We start from the raw sequence: 21958 nt of genomic DNA on the forward strand, positions 1-21958 counted from the left end.
CCGACAAATAAGAATGAGTCTGAATCATGGTGGACACAACAGACGAAAGGGACCTCGTAAGAAAAGCAATAACAACCCATCATCTAGCTGGGGAATGTGATTCAAAATGAGCGGCCAGGCTTCTGTAAATGTCACCACAAGTCATTCCTGTCAATCCATGGGAGCGCGGCCAAACCTCTTTGCAAACCTCTGCTCCAGAAGACCGTAAGACCTGTGTGATGTTTAACTTGCTCCTCCAGTTCCAGCCTCGTAATCTATCAAAACCATGACCCTGACCCATGTTGTTACACAGTTTACTTTTTATACATATATCAACCAGTGAAGGCACAAAAACACAGAATGTTTATCTAATTGTTCATTTCAATGTTTATACACCGAGGCTTGATAAAACGATATGATGATCAAGTGTAGAAGTTGTCTTTCTGCAGCTTGCATACTGAATACTGGACCCAAATGCTGTTTATATTTTCTGCTTATGGAGTATAATTTCTTTGTTTCCCATGTTTTTAGACAGAATAATTACTGTATTACTTGTAGACTAATAATTATACAATATGAATATATCTGCACAAATTATCTCTGTTTTACCACTCATTTATTCAGGTTTTTTAGTCTATTTGAATTATGTTATTTTATTTCTTGCTTTTCTTTCTGCTGTTGTTAGTTCTACAGTGATTGCTCGCAAGAATAAATAAATAACCCACAAACAACAAGGGCTGATCACAAATTCATCAGTCTAACAGCTGAGAGGAAGAATGTAGGAAAGTGTTTTGGTACATTGTGTAATAATGAAAAATAAAATATAACATAATACAATAAAAATAAAGAATAATAACAGAAGTAACTAACAAATAAATAAACAACAAGGCTGTTTACAAATTCAACAGTCTGATGGCCGAGGGGAAGAAGCTGTTCCTGTGACGGGAGGTTCTGGTCTTGATCAACAGTAACCTCCTGCTAGAGGGAAGAGGATCAAACAGTCCATGTCCATGGTGAGAAGGGTCGGCTCTGATCCGACCTGCACATCTCTGGGTCCTGGAGACATACAGGTCCTGAAGAGGTGGCAGGCTGCAACGGATCACCTTCTCAGCAGAACGTACGATGCGCTGCAGTCTCCTCTTGTCCCTGGAGGTGGAGCTGTTGCACCAGACAGTAATGGAGGAGGTGAGGATGGACTGGCTCCCATTTGAGGTCCTTGGTGATGGTGGTTCCCAGGAAGCGGATGGAGTCCACTATGGGAATGGGTCAACCAACCAACATGAGGAGGAGCAGTGATTCTCCTGAAGTCCACGATCATCTCCACTGTCTTCTGAGCGTTGAGCTCCAGGTTGTTGTGGCTGCACCAAGACACCAGCCGCTCCACCTCCCTCCTGAGAGCCGACTCATCTCCATCTGAGATGAGCCCGATGATGGTGGTGTCATCCGCAAACTTGACTCCAGCTGGTGAGTAAGTACTTAATCCACCTGCAGAGGGAGTCAGGCACGTTGAGCTGGTGAAGCTTGTCTTCAAGCAGAGAATATCCTAATGAGGTCATATTTTGAGGAGAAAACACATTTCAACTCATTTTGTTCCCAGTTCACTGGCTGCACAGTTTAGCTCCCACAGACACTAAAGATCTGACTAGGTTTCACTGTCAGTGAACAGGTCCTAGGTTCCTTCATGTGATGTCTCGTTTCAACATGGTCAGGGAAATAAAATACCTTTTTTAAAGGCACATCTTAGGGTTTGTCATCATTGACACCTTGATACTGATGATACCTGAGCTGCTCCAAGCCCAGCGACTGCAGTCTGCAACTACAGGTGAAGTCAAGGTCACTTGACGCTCCTCCTGAACTCCATCCTCTGGTATTGTAGGTCTGTATTTTACAATCACAATTAATGTTTTGTTTGGCTACATCCACAATGCTTTTCGTCAGTTCTCCATCTATGTCAGCAGCACACGGAACACATAAGGTAGTTCTCAAACTCACTGGCACTACATGACCATCAGCCACAATCCCGCAGACAATACTGCATCTGCTGCTCAGCTCCCTCATAGTTGGATCACAGGACCATGGTTTCTGCTCTAATCACTAAAGACTTTCCAGATACAGTAGCTCCTGTGAGCACGTTGATTCAGAAGTTCCATCCCACCTCACAACTTGCTTCAAACCAAACCTTGGCTCTCAACTTTTGGAAGGGTCTCTACCTCCCATGAAGCCACAAGTACTTTGCTTCATATTCTTGAATCTTTCAAAACTCTGATGGCTATAAAGAGCACAGGGTGTAGAGGCTGGCATCAATATTCAAAAGCTGGTTGTTTTCAAACATGTTGAGTTTGACGTGTATGAGACTGATATGTCTTGCTGGAAGAAAGAATCAGTCCCTTAAGACAGTTAAATCCCGTCCTGGACAGCGATAGACTTCTCAGTGTAGCAGGTCGTAGTTGTCCTCGATGCTTTCAAAAACTCCCACTCATCATCCCTAGTCGAAGGCATGTTGGTTATCTTCTCATAGACTACTATCACCTCAGAGATTCACTGTTACTTGTCACAAACTCAGGGGGAAAGCCATCGAACAAAAGATAGGAGACATTCCCCCAGATTGTTTGAGCGTGGAAACCCCCTTTCAGTAATGTCAGTACGCCCGCGTGTTGGGGCTGCTAACAGCAAGAGATGTGCACGCACAGTTCACAGATGAGAGTATCAGACCGGGCGGGCTGTGTGGAACCTGTAAACGTTTGTTCATTTCATTAGCTCTATCTATTGACCGAATTACATATGTCGTGTTGTAGTTTCATTTCAGTCAGTGAGTGAAGCAGCCATTGTTCAGACACCAAAGAAGCAGGGGTGAGAGAATAAATAAATGATCTTACTCATGAGAAAAATATTCTAATGCATCACCAGGGCAATTACTCCAATAAAATAATATGAATTAAACTAATTAAAATGCATCGTTTTTCAGCCTATGCTGTATATTTTGAAAAAATACTTAAAATCAATAATCCAAACATTTTTCTTCTTCATGACTGCGTATTCTGTGCCAGCATTTCAGTTATTGCATTCTCATATGGCTTATGATCAGATCCAACCATGTGCGCATGCGCTCATTGGATAAATGTCACAAGGGAGGAGATCATGCCAGGGTAGGAGATTGTGGAGGTAGGTACCAAATCGATCTGCTGGTGTAAAGCGTCCTCCCTGCCGTGGGATGATGACGTCACATTAGAGGAGCCTGATGCAGTGGCGTTTAAAGTGGGCGAGCTGATGGTCATGACAGCGACAGTGTCTGTCTCGTCTCATCAGAGTTGTCAAAACGTATTCCTTGAAAATACACTGACGTTATTGACCAACATCAGCATTATAAGCAAAACTGAGAGTCCACATAATCACAATACACAAAACACTGCCTTTAACGCAGAGCTCTGGAGTGGGAAGCTCATCCATCTGCTGCCAGTGCTATACTTCATCTTGCTCTGGATCCATGATCATGTTCGCGTTTGCCTTGGTCACAAACCTCGTATTGTTCCCCAGTCTAAATTCCTGTTTCCTCCATTTACACAAAAGGAAGAGTTGTCAGCCTCCACCATGTATGTCATATTAATCCCTGCATACGTCCCCATCACGTCTGGGTGTATGCCAGATCCAGTAAATCACGCAGTGCTCGCCATCATAACAAGCCAGAGGTCATCTGCCTTGAGTTAATCATTGTTTTGGTTGCAGGAGCTTTTACAAAAGGGCCAGACTGCACAAGCCGCTCCCTTCCACACACAGCCACCATGGCACGACGACAGCAACTGCATGTGTGGCTCCTGCTGTCACTCCTTACAGCTGCAAGTGTCAGTGGAGGACGGATTTTGGTCTGGTACACTGAGGGCAGCCACTGGATCAACATGAAGCCTGTTCTGGAGACGCTTGTGGACAGAGGACACGAGGTGACAGTGCTGGTTCCAAGTTCCTCTGTCTTTATGAACAGCAGCGAGACTGCACGCTTTCAATATGAGCCCTTCGATGTGCCCATCTCCTCTGAGGCCATGGAGCTATTCTTTGAGGAGTTCCTTGATTTCTCTGTGTACCAGATGGATTACATGAACATTTTTCAGATATACATGCGTTTCATTGAGTTCTTGAGAGTTGAAATCAAGCACCACTTGTATCATCTGGATACCATTATGAAACCAGACATTCTGAAAAAGCTGAGAGATGGAAACTATGACCTGATGTTTTCGGACCCCATCTACATCGGCAGTGACTTAGTGGCCGATCACCTGGACCTGCCGTTGGTGTACTCCTTGCGCTTTACTTTGGCCCATCACTGGGAAAGATACTGCGCTCAGCTTCCTGCACCCCCTTCCTTTGTCCCTGCGTCCATGAGCAAACTCACAGACAAGATGGACTTCTTTGAGAGAATGTGGAACTTCCTCTTCTACGCTCTGCAAGATGTCGTGCTTAACCACGTATTGTGGCGCGATGTTGATAAATTTTACTCAGAGTTCAAAGGTGAAACACCAGCACGTTCATTCTACTGATCAGAATGGTGTTTGACTAAGGTTCTCTTTGGCAGGGAAACCAACAAGCGCCTGTGAGCTACTTGGTAAAGCAGACATGTGGTTGATACGGACCTACTGGGATTTTGATTTCCCTCGCCCATCTCTCCCCAACTTTAAATTCATTGGCGGGATCCACTGCAGACCGGCTAAACCTTTACCAGAGGTAAAAGAAACTTCTCAAATGTTCTCAAATGTCCAGCCGGAGGGTCTTCTACTTTCAGGTCAGCACTCCACGGTGCAAACAAAGGGGTACAAATTAACACTGAATCTGCAGTTATATAAATATGAAACCCTGTCGTGCACCACTTCAGAGGGATGATAGTGCTCACCAATGGTGTCGCATGACAGCCTAGCACCAGTGATGTCAAAGTAAATGTGACACAATCTATGTACAGTGTTTTACTTTGAAAGTAGCATATTCACTTTGTTTTTCATTGGGCAACTTATGGCCAAAATGTTCTCTGGTAATCTTAATTTGACGGTTTTTCAGCCCCCAGCATCCAAAATGGAATGTCTGTGAAGGGAAAAGACACAAGTCAAAGTGAAGAATGGTGTGCAATGGCCAATAAAAATACATGTTGCTAAACTATGAGCTTGCCTCGCACCAAGGTGAGCTGGTTTAGTCTCAACTTCAGGTGTTGAGTGTTGGGGATGTAAAATCTGTTCAAAGCACTCAGTTATTTCTGACTGTTGCTCATGGAGAATTGTTAGAAATAGGTGTGGACAAGAAACAAAGAAAATGTGGTTAAGAATGCCGTTTCCTCAGGACATGGAAAAGTTTGTGCAAAGCTCCGGTGATGATGGTGTTGTCGTGTTCACTCTGGGCTCTGCCATCAAAAACCTCACCGACGACAAGGCAGACGCGATTGCCACAGCACTGGCCCGGCTCCCACAGAAGGTAAGAATTTGAATCTGGACTACGCCTCGTCTATGCACACTGCACTTTGATAGCACCATGAATAAACAACTTCATAAAGATAAGAAATGCCTCGCCACTCCCTGCCATCTATGATTCTGGGCTGTCATGTGTCCATGCCCACTGACTCTCATATACCATATACCACAGGGCAGTTCTTTATCAATGCATGACAGAGATTCGAATTTGCAGGCAGATAGAGAGGTTGTTATGAAGAATGTGCCCTTTGTATGTGGAGGAACAAAGTTTCAACCGACTGGAGTAGCAAAGTATCCAGTAGCAATGGTCTTAAATACTCACAATTCATAAGGTAATTTCTAGATGTTTTGGGAATAAAAGTGTCAGAATATTTCAACAACATTCTTTTCATCACTCCATTTTCAATGCGAATCTTAGGTTCTATGGCGATACAGTGGCAGCAAACCACTCTCTCTGGGTGCGAATACCAGAATCTACGACTGGATTCCCCAGAACGACTTGCTTGGTAAGTTTCCCTGAGATCAAACTGACAGAGGGAGCAGAAATTTGACTTCTTTGGTCGTTTCCCACTGCAAGCCCTCCTCCTTAAGGCGGCTTCATCCTCCTCTACTCACACCTGTCCTCTCCACGTCCTCATGAACCACATTGTCTCCTCTTCACCCATCTCAAACAATCTGGAATCCATACATTTGTCTTTGCTCCTTTTTGATCCCTCAGATTAAGTCAGCCATCTGCCATGCATGTTGCTGCGTTAGGCTTTCTGTTGAGTCAAATGTTTCCCATCCCACTGCTTTTTCTGAAACTATGGGCATTGCTTTACCCGACTGTTACCTGTGACCTTAAGGTTCCACTCTCGTGATACATGCTGATGCGGCCACTTGTTCTGCACCTTGAGTCAAGTTTTTATAAACACGCAAGAGTATGTAACATTGACAGCTTTGGGTCGCCGACCTGCATTGTCATTTGTGGGTGAGGTACATTTGACTGAAAAGGAAAACTTGATCCATCAATATGAAGCACAGGAGCCAGATTGACAACTGCCGATATGAGACAGCCATAGTGTGACTGTATTTCTAAACGTATAAAAATGACAGCAACCACTGCTGTCTGATAAAGCTTTCCTTCCCTCTTGCTGCTGCTCTGATATCACAGAAGTCTCCACCATTTGCACTCTCTTTGTCTTCCTTCATTTCTCTGTACATCACAAAAACCATTTACCTTAAATACTTGAGCGCTCCTCATATTCACTCTTCCCAGGGCACTCGAAGACCAGAGTTTTCATCACTCACGGCGGAACTAACGGCATTTATGAAGCCATCTACCACGGCGTCCCCATGGTGGGCATTCCCATGTTCGCTGACCAGCCTGATAACATGGCGCACTTGAAGGCCAAGGGGGTGGCACTGATCCTGAACCTGAACTTCATGAAGGCTGAAGATCTCACAAATGCGGTCAATACCATCATTAACAACAAATCGTAAGTCTCTTCTAAAGGGGAGTAGTAAGGAATTCTACTCCATCAAAAAAGAAACTCTGCAAAAGGAACGTTAATGTGAAAATCCAGTATTAGTGTTTGAGGCAAAATACGTATGCTATCCTCTTTGACCACCTAAACATTTGTGTTGTGCATCTTCGACTGAATTTCCTTCTATCAGCATTCTTTTAGGGTTTGAAATCAACATCTATGATCTCTACTTGGTAGAAAACAGCATGTCTTGCTGCAGAACTTTCACTTAACACATAAAACACATGTATCTCTTACTGTTGGTAAAGTTACCTAGCCTGCAATACAATCCCTGTCATGGTCCAAGAGCAAGCTGCAACACTGATGTTGATATCAATGACCCTCAGGTACAAGGAAAACGCCATGCACCTGTCCAGGATCCACCACGACCGACCCATGAGCCCGCTGGAGGAGGCTGTGTTCTGGATCGAGTTCACCATGAGAAACAAGGGGGCCAAACATTTGAGGGTCCAAGCCCACGAGCTCACCTGGTACCAGTACCACAGTCTGGATGTCATGGGCTTCCTGCTTGGAGTCCTTCTACTCACCTTGTTGCTCTTGGTCAAGAGCTGCAAGTTCTGTTGGCGGAGATGCTGCAGCGGGAACAGGAGGAGCAAGAGGAAGACGGACTAGATGCCCTCAAGGGGGGTTTCACATTAAAATGTGCTTGCTGAGAAACACTTCATATTTCACCTGTGATCCTTATCTTCAGTAAGAATGTCCTCTTCATGTCAATTGGCCATCCTAATGAGTTGCAGGTGCACCAGCAGCCTCTCTCCAGCTGATCTGCTGAGTCGTTATCGCTCTGCCTCTGATTGGCTGATGCCACTAGGAAATAAACACACAACATAATGAGTGGTTTGAGTTTGCCTTTAATGAGGTCACACCTGCCCAACCAGTCCTCAGTGACAGTGACCAGAAAAAGAAAAGGGAAAAAAAAAAAGTTTCCATCACACGTTCAACTCAAATAATTGGACGGTTATTAATGTGTAGTGCAGAAAAGTATCAATACAACTCCTAATTTTTCAGTTTGCCATCTTTGATCTTCCACAACATGAGCGCCATGCAGGCAGCGGCATCTTCGGCAGTGTCGTGTCCACAATCTGCAGGAGATAACACAGCTCAAGAACATGAAAGTGCCCGTATGTGCTGCAGTTGTCTGGCTGTCAAGCAAGATGGCTGCCGACGGCGACCCACCACTCTCCTGGATGATCTTCCTCAAGTACTCCGCAGTGAGAGTGTTGAGGGTCAGCTTGTGAGGAGGTCCCAGGTGGTGAGGAAAGACGACCGATGTGTCCACCACCCGCCCATGGAACAACTACAGTAAAGAGGAACACACCGCCGCCATGTTTGTCGTCAGAATTCATTTAAAACAGTACTGTTAATTGTTATTGTTCCTGGAGCTGGAAATCCCCAGTCATGCCACCTCTGTTTATTACAGGAAACTGTCTCCACGAGCAATCATTTTGTGTTCAAATATCATTTTGGTTGGTGGTTGCAGCCTCACTCACTTTATTTTCATTTATTCGTCTTGTATTATTACATTGTCTAAAATGAAACCTGCACCCTCTCAAAATAATTTCTTTCAAAGACATAAGTTGTGCGTAAACTCTCTACACGCCACGTAATAAACACTGAAACAAGAAATCATGACTGGATCCTTTGAATCTAGTATGATCCACGACGAACTGGAGGATGATGCTTCTCCACTCAACACACAGAGACAGTATAATGCTGTCTTCAGGAAATCTCACAATGCTGTTTTTTTCCCCCCCATGATCCCCAGACAAGATGATCACACAGTGGTAAACCCTGAGGAAGGGCGGTTACATATCAACCACCCTCAAAATAGGTTAAGAACAAGAATGGTCAGCACATTTGACTACAGAAGTCCAGTATTGTTCAATGCAGTCACATTCAAAATTGTAAATATATCCAAATTGGTTTCATGAAAATATACCACAGATGTAAAATTACACTCATCACTTCCCTATTGTACATAATATGTCACTTTTCCCTGAGAAGAACTTCTGCTTACCTCTGTGGCACAGCAAATGTTTACACAGACTGGATCACCCAGTCCTATGTTAGTTAAGGTAAACAATGGCACAAAGTTGGCAAGGTAGCAGAGTCCAGGGGTCTCAAACTTGCAGCCCGCCGTCACTTGCAGTTCTGTGGCCCACATGGTACACGGCTACTTTGCCCAATGTGGGATGATTTGAAACAAGTGAATTCCCCTGAGCCGCAGCCTAAATTCAAGGTGCAGGTATGTTTGCAAGTTTGTTGCAGGTGCGGTGGATGTCGCTAGCATTTTCACTCATGGTTCCACTGATCGTTTTCCACAAGCTGGTCAAGGAGAAATCTTTAAAAGAGGCCTGCTCTATAGAGCTTCAAGAGGATTTACTCAAAACAAAACATCTCCCACCATGCCATTTTCCAGCAATGCCTCAGCAAGACTTTGCCCCTTTTAACCTTTACAGTCATCTCCTCTCAATTTCTTTTTGTTACTACTTGAACTCTGACTAGTAATATTATTATATATCACTAGTCCAGTCGACCTGATTCACACCTTTGCTGCGTGAAGACCAGGACAACTGAGCACCCACAAACATTACTTGAACTCCATTTTCACAACCTCCTCCCTCTCATTTGCACACATGCAGTCTGCCTAGCTTGTACTGAAGCTATACTCAATATACAGAACACAATATCAACAGCAAATATCCTGGTCCCAGTTGAATCCTCCAAAACCTCACTGGTCAGTCTGTCTATACAAATAGACAGCTTGAATGGGGCTGAATGGCTTGAATGACAGCTGATCCCTGATGAAGTCTTACCCTCTCTCTGAAGCCCTCCGTCAGCCCTGCAACACACCTCACCACTGGCTCACCGTCCTTGTGCATGTCCCGCACAACCTTCACATACCTCTCTGATGCTCCAGACTTCCTCACACAACACCACAGTTCTCTAATCGCAAAGGTAAGCTGGAAGTCCTTCTGACTTTGGCCAGCAGCAGCACAATTTCCATTGGGTCCAGTAGGTTAACAACACCAACCTTGCTGACCCAGGCGATGGTCAATCCTGTATGGTTTTCTGACTAGCGCGTTTATTTTTAGCCAAGCAGAGTTGGGTTTGAACCAGATGTCGTGACGAATGCTAACTGAAAAATGGCATCTTACCTAAGCACTTGGTCTGTCCTCTCACCCAAGACCACTTGATGAACAGAGATCCAACCTGACTTCTACAACACAGCTGACAAGGCTACCTACAAACACATACCTCCCCACCACAACACTGGACTCACAGGACGAAGAAGAGTTATGTATTGAGCAGCTAAATTGAGGATGTGGAAAGCCTCGGGTTATATTCTCTGGATTTCCAAGACATGAATAGAACTGACACCAACTTAACCATATTATTGAATACATCACCTTGAGGGCACAAAAGTCAGTTTCCAGTCCGTGCCCAATGAGGATGGTGTCGGCACTGATGAGATTCAACAAGGTCTTTTGCACTTCAGTCAGAGAGGTGCAATTCCCTTTCAAGTCCTCCTCACTGATTCCTGAAACTCTACATAAATGTCAGATATAACCAAAGTTAACATTCAGAAGTGTATTCTTTTTTTAAACCATCATCAGAATCAAACTGTAACCTTGTGTTGTAGTCAATAATCTCGTTGTCAGGTTTGACAAATGTGTCAAAGATCACTTGGAGGCTTGAGTTGACCACAGTCACACGCAGCAACTCCAGACCATGAATGGTGTAACACTGGAGACTCAGAACAAACTTTGAAGTTATTGAAGTTCTACTTGCTGAGTTAACCGATATTAGGCAGCAGTCTCTCTTTTGGCCAACACTATACTTTAGACAATTTAGTACTCATTTAAAGTGCATCAAAATGCCGATTGTAAAGAGCAAGAGTATCTTAAATCACCATTTCACAGTTGACAGCGTAGACTCCGGGACAGCTCGTGTCAGAAGGATTTCTTGGTACCGTGGTCACAAACCCCTCCATGCTGAGGGAGTCGTGCACGTGCAACTGGGGGGGAAAAGTTCTTCAACAACTCTACTATATGGGCATCAATGTCATGATTCCACTGAGCAGTCTTGGTCGGTTCGTCTTGTGTAGTTAACCATAAAAGGGCGTTTTCACGTCCAAAAGGAGTCAAAATGACCTGACCCTGAACAAGGGTTGACATGGCCATCAATGCATGAGTTCCAACTGCAGCCACTGTTTTTGAAAAAAATTCTGGAAAATATAACAATATGGATGAATGTGGACGTGCAAGCATTTCTTGTGTTTAACTGAGTTAAAAATAGAGATAGTTTTATTCAATTGATGGGTGCAGTTACAAGTGTGTCTTGACAGACATTAAAGGTAATAAATATCAAAACTTTTCATTGTCTTGAAGGTGAAATGCATCAAAATAAAGTGTTTTCACTGAGAAACGGGAGCGTTTCCAGACTACCTGAGACGCACCTATAGAGACTCCTCAGTGGAAAACACGGCATCAGCCTGGTACCTCCTACCTTGAACAGCTGACATCCAGGCACCCCCATTACTCCTTGACAACAACTGTAACGGGTCTCCACTCCACCAGGCACTTCAACAGTGTCACAGCATTCAGATTCGTCACAGCACAGAGTGAATCCATGAGGCACATACCTCTCCTCTCCACTCCTCGTCCAGGGTGGTAGTTGCACTCCTCTTTGCGGACGTGCCTTCCCGTTGGGCTCACAGAATAGGTGGCACCGCAGCGGCAGCAGATTTTCTTTAGTGCTGTTCACGACATGTCAAGTTTCACTGATAATACATTTAGTTAGTAGGGACACAACAACCACATAGCTCACAAGACAATGCTCAAGAACTGTGTATGGCTTCAGTTTTGATCAGACCTACAAATTCCAGCATCCTGTCCCACCTGTTGAAGAAAGGACTGAACACTAGCACTGGCTCTTGGAGCTTTGACACTTGCGTGGGGCCAGGGTTTTCAACTTCTTGATCAACCATGTATGCGAGGACCTCAACTGCAATATGTATAGTCACCGTCTGGTTAAGATGGTCTAGACTGTAAGTGAACACAACACACTAACAGATTAGCATTTGTCGCCCATTTGTCTCAGGGGGCAGAGGATGGCTCAGCACAATGTCGACTCTCCCTCTACGAAAGAAAAAACGATTTGTTTGGCCTTGAAAATAAACATCTTTGTCACACTAGAGTGAGTCACAAGCAACAGGCCTAAAGCACACCTCATGAAACCTCTGGACCTGTTACATAAATCTAATTGATTCACATTGAGTGTATGAACTAATCTTGTAGAAAGTAATATCACCATCACACATTCCATTCAATACATTTTTTTATGCAGAACTATCATTGCGACATCCTCAGTGGAGGAAGAAAATCACTCTTTTGTGAGTCAGTTTGTAGTAATTGAGCAGGAACCAGACACATCACACCACAGACTGACAGTCTTTTCGATGTTTCCATCATGGTACACTCGTGCAATACTTAGAATTGAGACTCAACAGAAACAGGCCACTTGCCAAGGAGCCTTCATCCAGAAGATAAAGTGCGCCCTCTGGCGCTCAGCCTCAGAATTACTGCAGACAATGAAACTTACACTGACTGTCTGTGATGGTCTTCTTGCTGTTGGCAAAAAGAATGGCACAGCCGGGCTTCTCAGGGTGCTGAATGGGAAAGTCGCTCTCAATTAACTTGTCTTCCGTCAAGACATAATCCATCAAGCTGTGATACAGCGTTGTGTCACCTGAAAGCAGCACTGAAAGGCACAGCAGGCTTAAATCGGTCTCTGAAGAACACAACTACAAGCGTTTTGAAACATCAGAGGCTAAGAGCCACATTGTTTTACTTTGTTGCTGAAAAGAGCCACATCCACCAAATATTTAAGGTTGTAACGTTAAAGCACATCCCTGTGTGTCACAAGGTTGATGGTTCACGTCCAGCGTATGCCTCTTGTGCATGTATTTTTAAAATTCATACTTTTTACCGTGATCCTCCTTGAAATATCAAGCGACGTAGATAGAAATGTGTGCACAATTTATTTTACTTGTATATTTTTTTACGTGGCTCATACCACCAATAACATGACGCCCCAGTCTGTGGGTGTGAGCGACGCTGCAGACTGGAGAGTCTCATCTTCACTTCACTGAATTACACAACAATGAATAACAGGTGAAACACATGCCATACGTTTAGTTTAGGGAATGACAAAGTTTGGTGAAGAGCCGCATGAAACTGGGAAAAGAGCCGCATGTGGCTCGGGAACCACAGGTTGGCCAGGCCTGCTCTAATACGACAACGTTTCACAGGCAACTGAAGTTGCTTGGAATCATTAGTCAACAAAACAAATGAATCTGAAAGTGCTGCTACACAGCAAAGCTACAACAGTCATGATACTATAATTCAATATACAAGTAACATCTGACTCACGACCTGCTCGACTTGCATCCACCCGTTCTTACAACCACGGCCAGCAGATGCTTTTTAATTCAATGTCTGCCACCATAGCACATAGCAGCCGGTTGGTCGAAACCGATCCCGGTCTTAAGTCGGATGTTACTTGTATAGTATAATTTTATAAAAATTTCAAAACTCACAGTCATCTTTGACCTTCTTCAGATTCAGGGAGATGTTGCCTTTAATTTTCTGGCTACTGGACTCTGTATTATCTGCAGAAGCATTTTGTGTGAAAGAACATTCTTGCAGATCAGACAACCATAAGTTCTCACCTATAGCAGGAAGAGCATTTTGGTGTTTCAGCCTCTTGAGTGCATTAATGGCGATGCTGAGATATTTGAGTTTGTTCATGCTGCGGGTGTACACAGTCTTCTCCTCAGCTAGAGCCTGCCAACAAAACAATTGTACTCCGATATTGTTGACTTAAATACTAATGAAAACCAGCTCACCTTTTCAAAGGCATCATTAACATTGGCAGAAGTTTTGAGGAACTCTTCTGTGAACATGTTGACGTACCGCTGTCGAACGTCATGCGGCACCTTTTCAGAGGGCACCTTAGAAGCCTCCTTCATTTTGCGTTTTGCAGCTGCAGGCTACAAAGACGATTAAAAAAAAAAATCTAACAAATCAAGTGTCAGCAGGCCATGTACTCTACCTTGGCTGCAGGAGCTGGTGGCAGCACCGTAGCTGCCGTGGGAATCGCACGTGTGTTCAGTGCCGATCTGAGATTGGGTGGTGGTATAACCTGAGGGCGAGTGGGGTGCTTTTGTGCGACCATCGTTGCTGGTGGGAAGTTCGCTGCTTTGAGCTGAACATGAGTGATGGGAGTGAGAACTGAAGTGACTGGGCTGGCGCTGGAGGTGACAGGAAGGTGGAAGGTTCCTTGTGGAAGGATCAGGTGCACATTGTTGCCCACCTCAACCAGAGTAGAGCCAAGAGGTATGCAGCTCACATACTCTGCTACAAAGTGATTCAAACATGAGATATGAGGCATGATCAACGGAGTTTGTAGATTTAGTTGATGCCAAAATATTACGCCAACAATAATGCCAAACTCCTGTTTAGAAGCCCGACAGACTAACTCCACTTACCACTGTTAACCACGGGGCGCTGCATCGGTATCACAGCTTGAAATGAAGTGGTCTGATGCTCTGGCTTACTGGGGCAGGCGAGAAAGGCCGGACCTCTACTCACACAAGTGGTCAACATCGAAGATTCATGTTGAATCTGTTGCATTTTAGATGAGCCGGGAGAGAGTGCTCGATGATCTGGCTGTGTTAGTGGGGCCAGGACCTTTGGCTCTGTGCGACTCTGGACTTCGGCATGCTGTAAGGAGACAGAAATTCAGTGAGTATGAAGGCGCTCTAGCACCACCATGACAAAGGCAGCCAAGACGGTTATGTTAACTGACATGACAAAACCTGCTGCCTGAGTTGACACACCTGTGTTTTGAGCTTGGTGAGCTAGGTTTTTCTTTGCCAAAAACCCAGCAGGATTTACACTGACTGCAGGATTTTGAAAGTTATCTTGATGAAGGATCATTATTACGGAGAAAAATAAATAAATAAAATGTTGTGAAGTGAAGTGAAGCAAACTCACTTGCACAATAGACGGTTCATGCTTCCCCTCTTCCTCATCATGGGCCTCCATGAAGATCCTGTAACATTCCTCCATGGGATCGCTGTCAGACAGCTCCATGTCGGAGCAGTTTACGTTGTAGTCGTCCGAGCTTGAGCATATCTCAATGACTTCTGTCTTCCCCAGCATCTGCTCCACTGTAGCTTTGCTGGTCAAATCCAAGTTGGCTTCACACTGGTTGATCATTTGTTGATGGCTGCTGCTGCTGCTGCAAGGAACGGTGGCTGTCTTTTCGGAAAGGACACTTTGGCATGTACCTTTACTCTGCATCAGTTCTGACATCTCACTCAGCAGCTCCAGGCCACTTTTATTGGGAAAGTGGTGACTATCAGTTGACTGTGGTTCCTTTTGAATGTTTGTGTTGACGGAGTACGCCAGTGCCTCTTCTTGCAGCAACTTATTGAGCCAATTGGACTCTTTCGGTTCAGCAGTTTGACCCACAGGGGGGAGGGTTTTCAAGGCCTCGTTGACTGCATCCTCAAAACGAGCCATGCACTCGTTTTGCAACTTATTATTCGAGCTTGATGATGTCATTTTGGCTTCAGCTGTGGTGGCTGGTGAACACGTTGCCACGTTTACGTTAGTATCACCACGTCGCTCTGCCTCTTCCTGTCGCATGTCATTCTTCTGCTGGCGACTTCTTTTCTCGTCAGGAGACGGTGGAACATCAATGACCAGGATACCATCATCTGAGGAGTCCATCATTTTTGGAGAGAGCAGCTGCGTGGCTTTTGTTGCACCACTGTCCTCAGCAGTCCAGGCTCTCTTTAGACCGCTCGCATTTTTAAACCGCTGCCCTTTCCCTGATGGTTTGTAAGAACCAAAATCAGCAGAGAAATTGGACATGGGGTCGTACTCTAAATCGGTTCTTGGTTGAGAGTTATCAATGACGTACTTGTTCATTCTGACTTGGGTTTGACTACGGTCTGTGCCGTATGAACATGAGCTCTTTTCAGACCTCTTTGATAGAGAATGATGAGGTTCGGCCTCCTTAGTTTGGCAGTGGGACAGGCGCATTTGCTCAAAATCTACTTCGTGTTTTATGCACTCAATTTCTTTGTTGAGCCTCTCTAGCGTCTGGAGGTGGTCACCAACATCGAAAAGAAGGTTGTTCGGCTTTCCTGCACAAATAGAGAAAGAAAATACAATAGACAATCAATACAACCCAATCTTTGCATTTAATATAATATTTAACTAGTGTTAGGATGGCACATACATCCTTAACAGACATTTTTCGCACAGATAGGCTTTAAGATAATTGTTTAACTGCTGAAGAAAAAATGGCTGGAGAAATATTTCCAGTGGACTAAAAACGAAATACAGCAAACCACAACATGTCAAAGACATGCAGAGGTATTGCGCAAATACGTAACTAAGCTTATTCGTCAAAACAATTTAAATTGAACTACATTATTTTTACATTGTTTCCATTATAGGAACTTTTAAACAACCTGGAAACGGGGAAAAAAAACTGCTAAATTACTCGCAGGTTTGCTTTGCAGACACCACGTACGCGATAAGCGATAAACTGTGCGACTGCATGCGGTTTACCAACCTGTTGACGAATTACAGGAGGAATCTTTCATCTTCCACACTTTCTAAGCACATCTGAACAAACAGCGAGGTCGTTCACTAGCCTGGAAACGGGACATGGGATGTCAGAAAAGAACCCCAACGATAGAAACACCGGCAAATAAGTGAAAATGACGAGGGCGCCCATAGACGTGTTGACGGCTAGCCAGCAGGAGGCTAACTGGCAAGCTGCTTTTATAGCATCTTTTCAGCTCCAACTGTCCAGTCAGTTGGAGTTACAATCACACAGCACCTTGCATGAAACGAATACTTCCTCATCATTAATTATTTAAAAAGTTATGTCAATACAGTAGTCTATTTTTGTATATATATTTTTTCGAATTTCTGCAAAGTACCTCCCAACCAGCTGATGGCAGTGTTGTCCATACTTTCAACTCCATTCGTCGCTCCATGAAGCTGCAGTACAAAAATGTTATCACCTGAACACACCGTCTCACTGTCCCTCTCTCCCGTCTCAATACATGATGCAGAAAGTCATTCCATACTTTGACCTGAATTGTTTCTATTTATTAATTGAATGAAGCATCGGTGAAGCTTTAATTAAACATTTTTCCATGCTTGGCTTTTCAGATATAATAAAACATAATTAAAAAGAACACCGTTGTGCAATAATAAACAAAATAAAGAAATAAAAGTATATCTGAAAAAAATGAAAATGAAAATAGAAGTAATTGATGAATAAATGAAAGACAGCAAAGGCTGTTCAGAAATTGGTGAGTCAGTCTGACGGCTAAAAAAGGGAAAAATATATATAAATATATAATATATATATATGTGTGTGTGTGTGTGTGTGTGTGTGTGGATTGTGCGTTTCCTCCTGGATTGAGAATCAGTATATTTCGATCATATTTGGTGCCCGCTGCATTTAGTGCGTCCTGCTGAGAAAAGAAAAACAGATTTGTCCATTTGTTCATGTTTTGCAGTTCAGGGTTAGGTTTAGGATAACCTGCCCCCCTTGCTAAAAGCCTGAAGTGGACACGAACACCTTCTTCCACTTCCTTCAACATGTGCTTATCCATATGTGCCTCAGTAACTTGCAGACCACGCCAGATACCACATGCTCCCTGAGGCCAATAGTCTTGTTCAAAGAACAGACGCATTCATTGCTTCACAGAATCTTCCAAAATTCTTTTCTTGTGATTCCAAATAGGTCAAGTCCTCTTGCTTTGGTCAGGCTCTCGGCACAGATATTAAGTTCAGTGGCATTAACGCTCATCTACTCGCACAAGAGGCCACAAAAACTCCCTGCAGCTCTGAGGCAATGTTGTGCACCAAAAGGAAACAGAGTGTGCCTGTTCCTGCAGAAGAGGCCACTCTTCCCACAGTCTCCTGCAGCACAATGTGGTCGGATTCTGACGAACAGATCAAGACCTTGACACATCAATTGCCCCATATGATGAGCCAGAGGCCTTCGCACTTCTACCTGCCTCTCTCGCACACACAAAGGCTCTGTTAACTTTTGATCACAGTCAACAGCATCATTTTAATTTTTTGTTACGCATAAGAGTGTTCCTGATGCCATTCAGAAAGTACCACTGTTTGAAACTTTTGGTCTCTCGTCCGCCGCTGTCCATCTTTAGATCTATGATGAGCTATTGTTCTGCCTACAGTTGTCATGGTAACCTTATGGATCAGAGAAGGGTTGAAGATGGGGGATCTGGATGCATTATTCCGGTGTGTAACTCTCCCAAACCTCTGGCGGACAGAAACGTTCCAGATCTTGTTCACTCTGTTGACTGGATGAGGAGGCAGAGGAGCTTCATCCGGAGTGTGTAGGGGGCTGGTGGTGACTGGCTTGAAGGGGTAGTCATGCAACATAGGGTGGACCTTCAAAGAAACCAGGGGTCTGAAACAGCTGTGGGGGCCACTTCCAATCAGCTGATGAAATGGGCATCCAGTTTACATACTTAACCGACTGGGGGTTGACACAGTCAGACCTGATGTGTTTTTAAATGGAGCAGAGATTACCTGGGGTTCCCCATCTGACACAATGTCTGCAGGGAGACATTCCACAACATTTCCACAAACCCAACACAGCAAATACTGTCAACTGCGGCCGCTGCATGTGGGAGGGGTTGCCGAGTGAGTGACGTCTCTCCAGAAGTGAAGAGGTGCCCGGTGCATGTCCAGCTCTGAATGTGCGCTTCTGTGCAGTTTGGCTGTGACAAAGTCATAAACCAAGTAACGCACTGTCTGAGACTCGCCTCATAATTGTCCGAGCTCCAGCCCACAACAGGACATCAAACCCTGGAGTGAGCGCTCCAGCCTCGGAGGTGTGGAGAGCGAGCAGCTCCCCTGTGACACTCTACCACGGTCCAGAGCGGAGACAGGAAAGATTTTACACCTCAATACGAAGAAAAAACAGTCCGTAAATGTAGCTAGCGGGACACGCCTGCATACAGAGGCTGCGTTATACACAATAACAAAGCCCGTCGTGGGTCAGCTGATCGGTCCATGCACGCGCAAAATCTCGTTCGAACTCCGATTTGTTTGAATTCCGGTACATTCGAAAACCAAGGTTCCACTGTATTATCATTCGCAATTTCAGAACTGTGACAGAACATTCAACAGAGCAAACATACTTTCAAGAAGTGGATCAGCACTCCACAGTCAACTACACTTGCTAGTTTTATGGCACTTCAGGAGATGGTGAGGAGAGGTAAGCCATTCACAGACGGAGAATACATGGAAGAATCGTTCATAAAAATGTCACAGCATCTATCCTCTGACTTATAAACAAAGGGGAAATTGTTTGGAAGATTAGAGAAATGCCTCTCTCTGCTAACACTGTCAAGGACAGGGCCATTAAAATGGCAACAGACATCACTAGTAAGAAAATTGATGACATCAATTCAGCTCAAGCATTTTCAATTGCCTGTGATGACTCAAGTGTTACAAATGATATGAAGCAAACAGCACTTTATACAGATCTATGAACACTGATGGGCCGCAGGAAGAACTTATTGGCTTACCTGACACCAACCCAGTCTTTTTATTATTTTATATATATATATATATATATATATATATATATATATATATATATATATATATATATATTTTTTTTTTTTTTTTTTTTTTTTTTTTTTTTTTTTGAAGGAAGCTACTCCTTGGTGTTGTGCCCAAACGATGCAGTGTTGCATAAGACTCTGTGGCAGGACTAGCCGACTGAGCCAGGCCTTGAACTTAAAGACAGTCTAGGGCCACGTGTTGAAGTTATTGCTGGTTTCGTGAGTAGCTTTACTTACAGTGGTATCCTTCAAATCGCAGGAGAAGACCTTGCCCCGGTTCTTCACTGACTTCTGACACAGATGAAAATTTAGTGTCTCCCAAGCGAAAGTGGTTTGTTATCAGACCAAAGACCTGAAACTTATTGTTCCCCATCCATTGAGTTGATCACCTAACTGAAGCCATCTGCCTTATTAGTCGAGGACAAGTTTGCAGACCTGCTCTGGGGCCTGGTATCTGTCTAGGGACAGTGCCATCAACGTCTGTGGTATGGCTCTGTAGGCATTGGGAAGGTCCATCCACAGCACTACCAAATCACCTCTGCTCTATCACGTCAGAGAGATGAAGCATACACCAAAATGTCAAACCTGTATTGATTTATGGCCCCCCGGAGATAATAAAACTCCTCCCGCCCCTTTTTTATATAAAAAAGAAATTAAAATAATAACCCCTCCCTCTTTTTATATAAAAAAGAAATTAAAATAATAACCCTCCCCCTTTTTATATCAAAAGGAAATTAAAATAATAACCATCCCCTTGTTTACAACTGGAAGGAAAATAAGGAAGGTCAACCTGTGTGATGCATGGGTGGGGTCAGCTACATCCTCGCAGCCGCAACAAATGGTTAGGCAAGGTAGGAAGTCAGATAGGGTCTGCGCGAGGGAGGGGTTTGATGTGGCTCTGCGGGATTACCTTAAGGATGTGGGACCAAAAAAAAGGATGAAATTGAGATATTGAAAATAAAACTTTAAAGTTTCAGCATTAGTCAATGTTCGAGCTGTTTCTGCATTGTAGACTAAATAATCTAAACATGTTAGTAGCTACAATATTATTTCTGGAATAATCATTTTTGAAGTGATTTAACATCTTATGAAACAGTTTTTCATTCTTGAAATATTTCTTAAAGATAAAACAGTAGAAAGAAAACACTTTTTTACCTTCACCTTCACCTTCTTCTGCCGCTTATCCGGGGTCGGGTCGCGGAGGCAGCATTCGGAGCAAGGAAGCCCAAACTTCCCGGTCCGCACAAACCTCCTCCAGCTCCTCCCGGGGGATCCCGAGGCGTTCCCAGGCCAGACCGGAGACATAATCTCTCGAGCGAGTCCTGGGTCTTCCCCGGGGTCTCCTCCCGGTAGGACATGCCCGGAACACCTCCCCAGGGAGGCGTCCAGGGGGCATCCGGATCAGATGCCCGAGCCACCTCAGCTGGTTCCTCTCGATGTGGAGGAGCAGCGGCTCCACCCCGAGCTCCTCCCGGATGACCGAACTCCTCACCCTATCTCTAAGGGTGCGCCCAGCCACCCTTTTTTAGTCTTCACTAATAGTTCAAATGACACAGCTACCCAACTCATGCACCATTTTTTCAAAATGTGTTTAAAACAGATAATTTCTACTTGTTTGATAAATACTTTTAGTTTTTCAGAAAATAAGGTTGATTGAACAAGGATAAAACAAAAGAAAGAAATACTTTTAGTTTTCAGAAACTAGGGTAAAGCGATGAAAGGATAAAACAAAAGAAAGAGATACTTTTTTAGTTTTTCAGAAAATAAGGTTGAGTGAACAAGGATAAAACAAAAGCAAGAAATACTTTTAGTTTTCAGCATTAGTTCAAATGACACAGCTATCCATCTCATATGAGTTTCCGTTGAAGTAGTCTATTTAATTTTATACCCTGTGTGAGTTTGAAACAATGCATTTTTACTTACTCAGGAAATACTTTCAAAAAATGAGGTCAACCCGTGGGGAAACAACAGTCATTAGGCCTGACTCTTTCTCAGACACTGAAACAGAGTCCGTGGTAACCGGTTAATTTGCTGAGGAGAGGTGTTCTTTACCGGACGGTTGAATCTTCAAAAGAGACAATCTGAAGACAGAGAGGTCTGTCTGAAGACAAACCTCATTGGTCTGTCTGAAGGCAAACCTCGATGTCTTCAGACAACATTGCTCAGACAAAGTGCACACACACACACACACTCACACAGGTCACCCACCTGTAGACCCCTCCTTTTCAAATTGCATCATTTGACAGCGGAAAAGTTTACACCTCTGAGCTATCTCGCAAACACTGAGCTCTTCCAACATTGTTTTA

General features: G+C 44.1%; 2 protein-coding genes across 11 annotated transcripts; one reads left to right on the plus strand and one right to left on the minus strand.

Moving 5' to 3' along the window:
* Positions 1-221: 221 nt before the first annotated feature.
* LOC128762640 (exonuclease GOR-like) lies at positions 222-17037 on the minus strand. Of its 10 annotated transcripts, none has more exons than XM_053871021.1 (18): positions 16977-17037; positions 16604-16685; positions 15010-16169; positions 14502-14736; positions 14066-14370; positions 13860-14003; positions 13683-13797; positions 13551-13622; positions 12554-12712; positions 11595-11708; positions 11459-11532; positions 10863-10967; positions 10581-10696; positions 10360-10498; positions 8126-8246; positions 7622-8031; positions 4953-7521; positions 1471-4047 (listed from the first exon to the last, which is right to left on the minus strand). In XM_053871021.1, the coding sequence occupies exons 2-16, from the start codon at positions 16632-16634 to the stop codon at positions 7946-7948; spliced, it is 2976 nt and encodes a 991-aa protein (XP_053726996.1). In that variant the 5' UTR covers positions 16635-16685; positions 16977-17037; the 3' UTR covers positions 1471-4047; positions 4953-7521; positions 7622-7945. The 10 variants fall into 10 exon arrangements, with proteins under 10 accessions (XP_053726998.1, XP_053726999.1, XP_053726996.1 ...); XM_053871025.1 differs by lacking the exon at positions 16977-17037 and having other exon boundaries at positions 7622-7756; positions 7941-8031; positions 16604-16775; XM_053871022.1 differs by lacking the exon at positions 16977-17037 and having other exon boundaries at positions 4953-5043; positions 6643-7521; positions 16604-16775.
* Positions 3753-8566, plus strand: LOC128762649 (UDP-glucuronosyltransferase 2A2-like). Its single transcript, XM_053871058.1, has 6 exons — positions 3753-4479; positions 4544-4692; positions 5296-5427; positions 5842-5929; positions 6682-6901; positions 7276-8566. The coding sequence occupies exons 1-6, from the start codon at positions 3759-3761 to the stop codon at positions 7559-7561; spliced, it is 1596 nt and encodes a 531-aa protein (XP_053727033.1). The 5' UTR covers positions 3753-3758; the 3' UTR covers positions 7562-8566.
* Positions 17038-21958: the final 4921 nt, after the last annotated feature.

The sequence above is a fragment of the Synchiropus splendidus genome, chromosome 7 (assembly GCF_027744825.2).
Source record: "Synchiropus splendidus isolate RoL2022-P1 chromosome 7, RoL_Sspl_1.0, whole genome shotgun sequence".
Lineage (NCBI taxonomy): Eukaryota > Metazoa > Chordata > Actinopteri > Syngnathiformes > Callionymidae > Synchiropus > Synchiropus splendidus.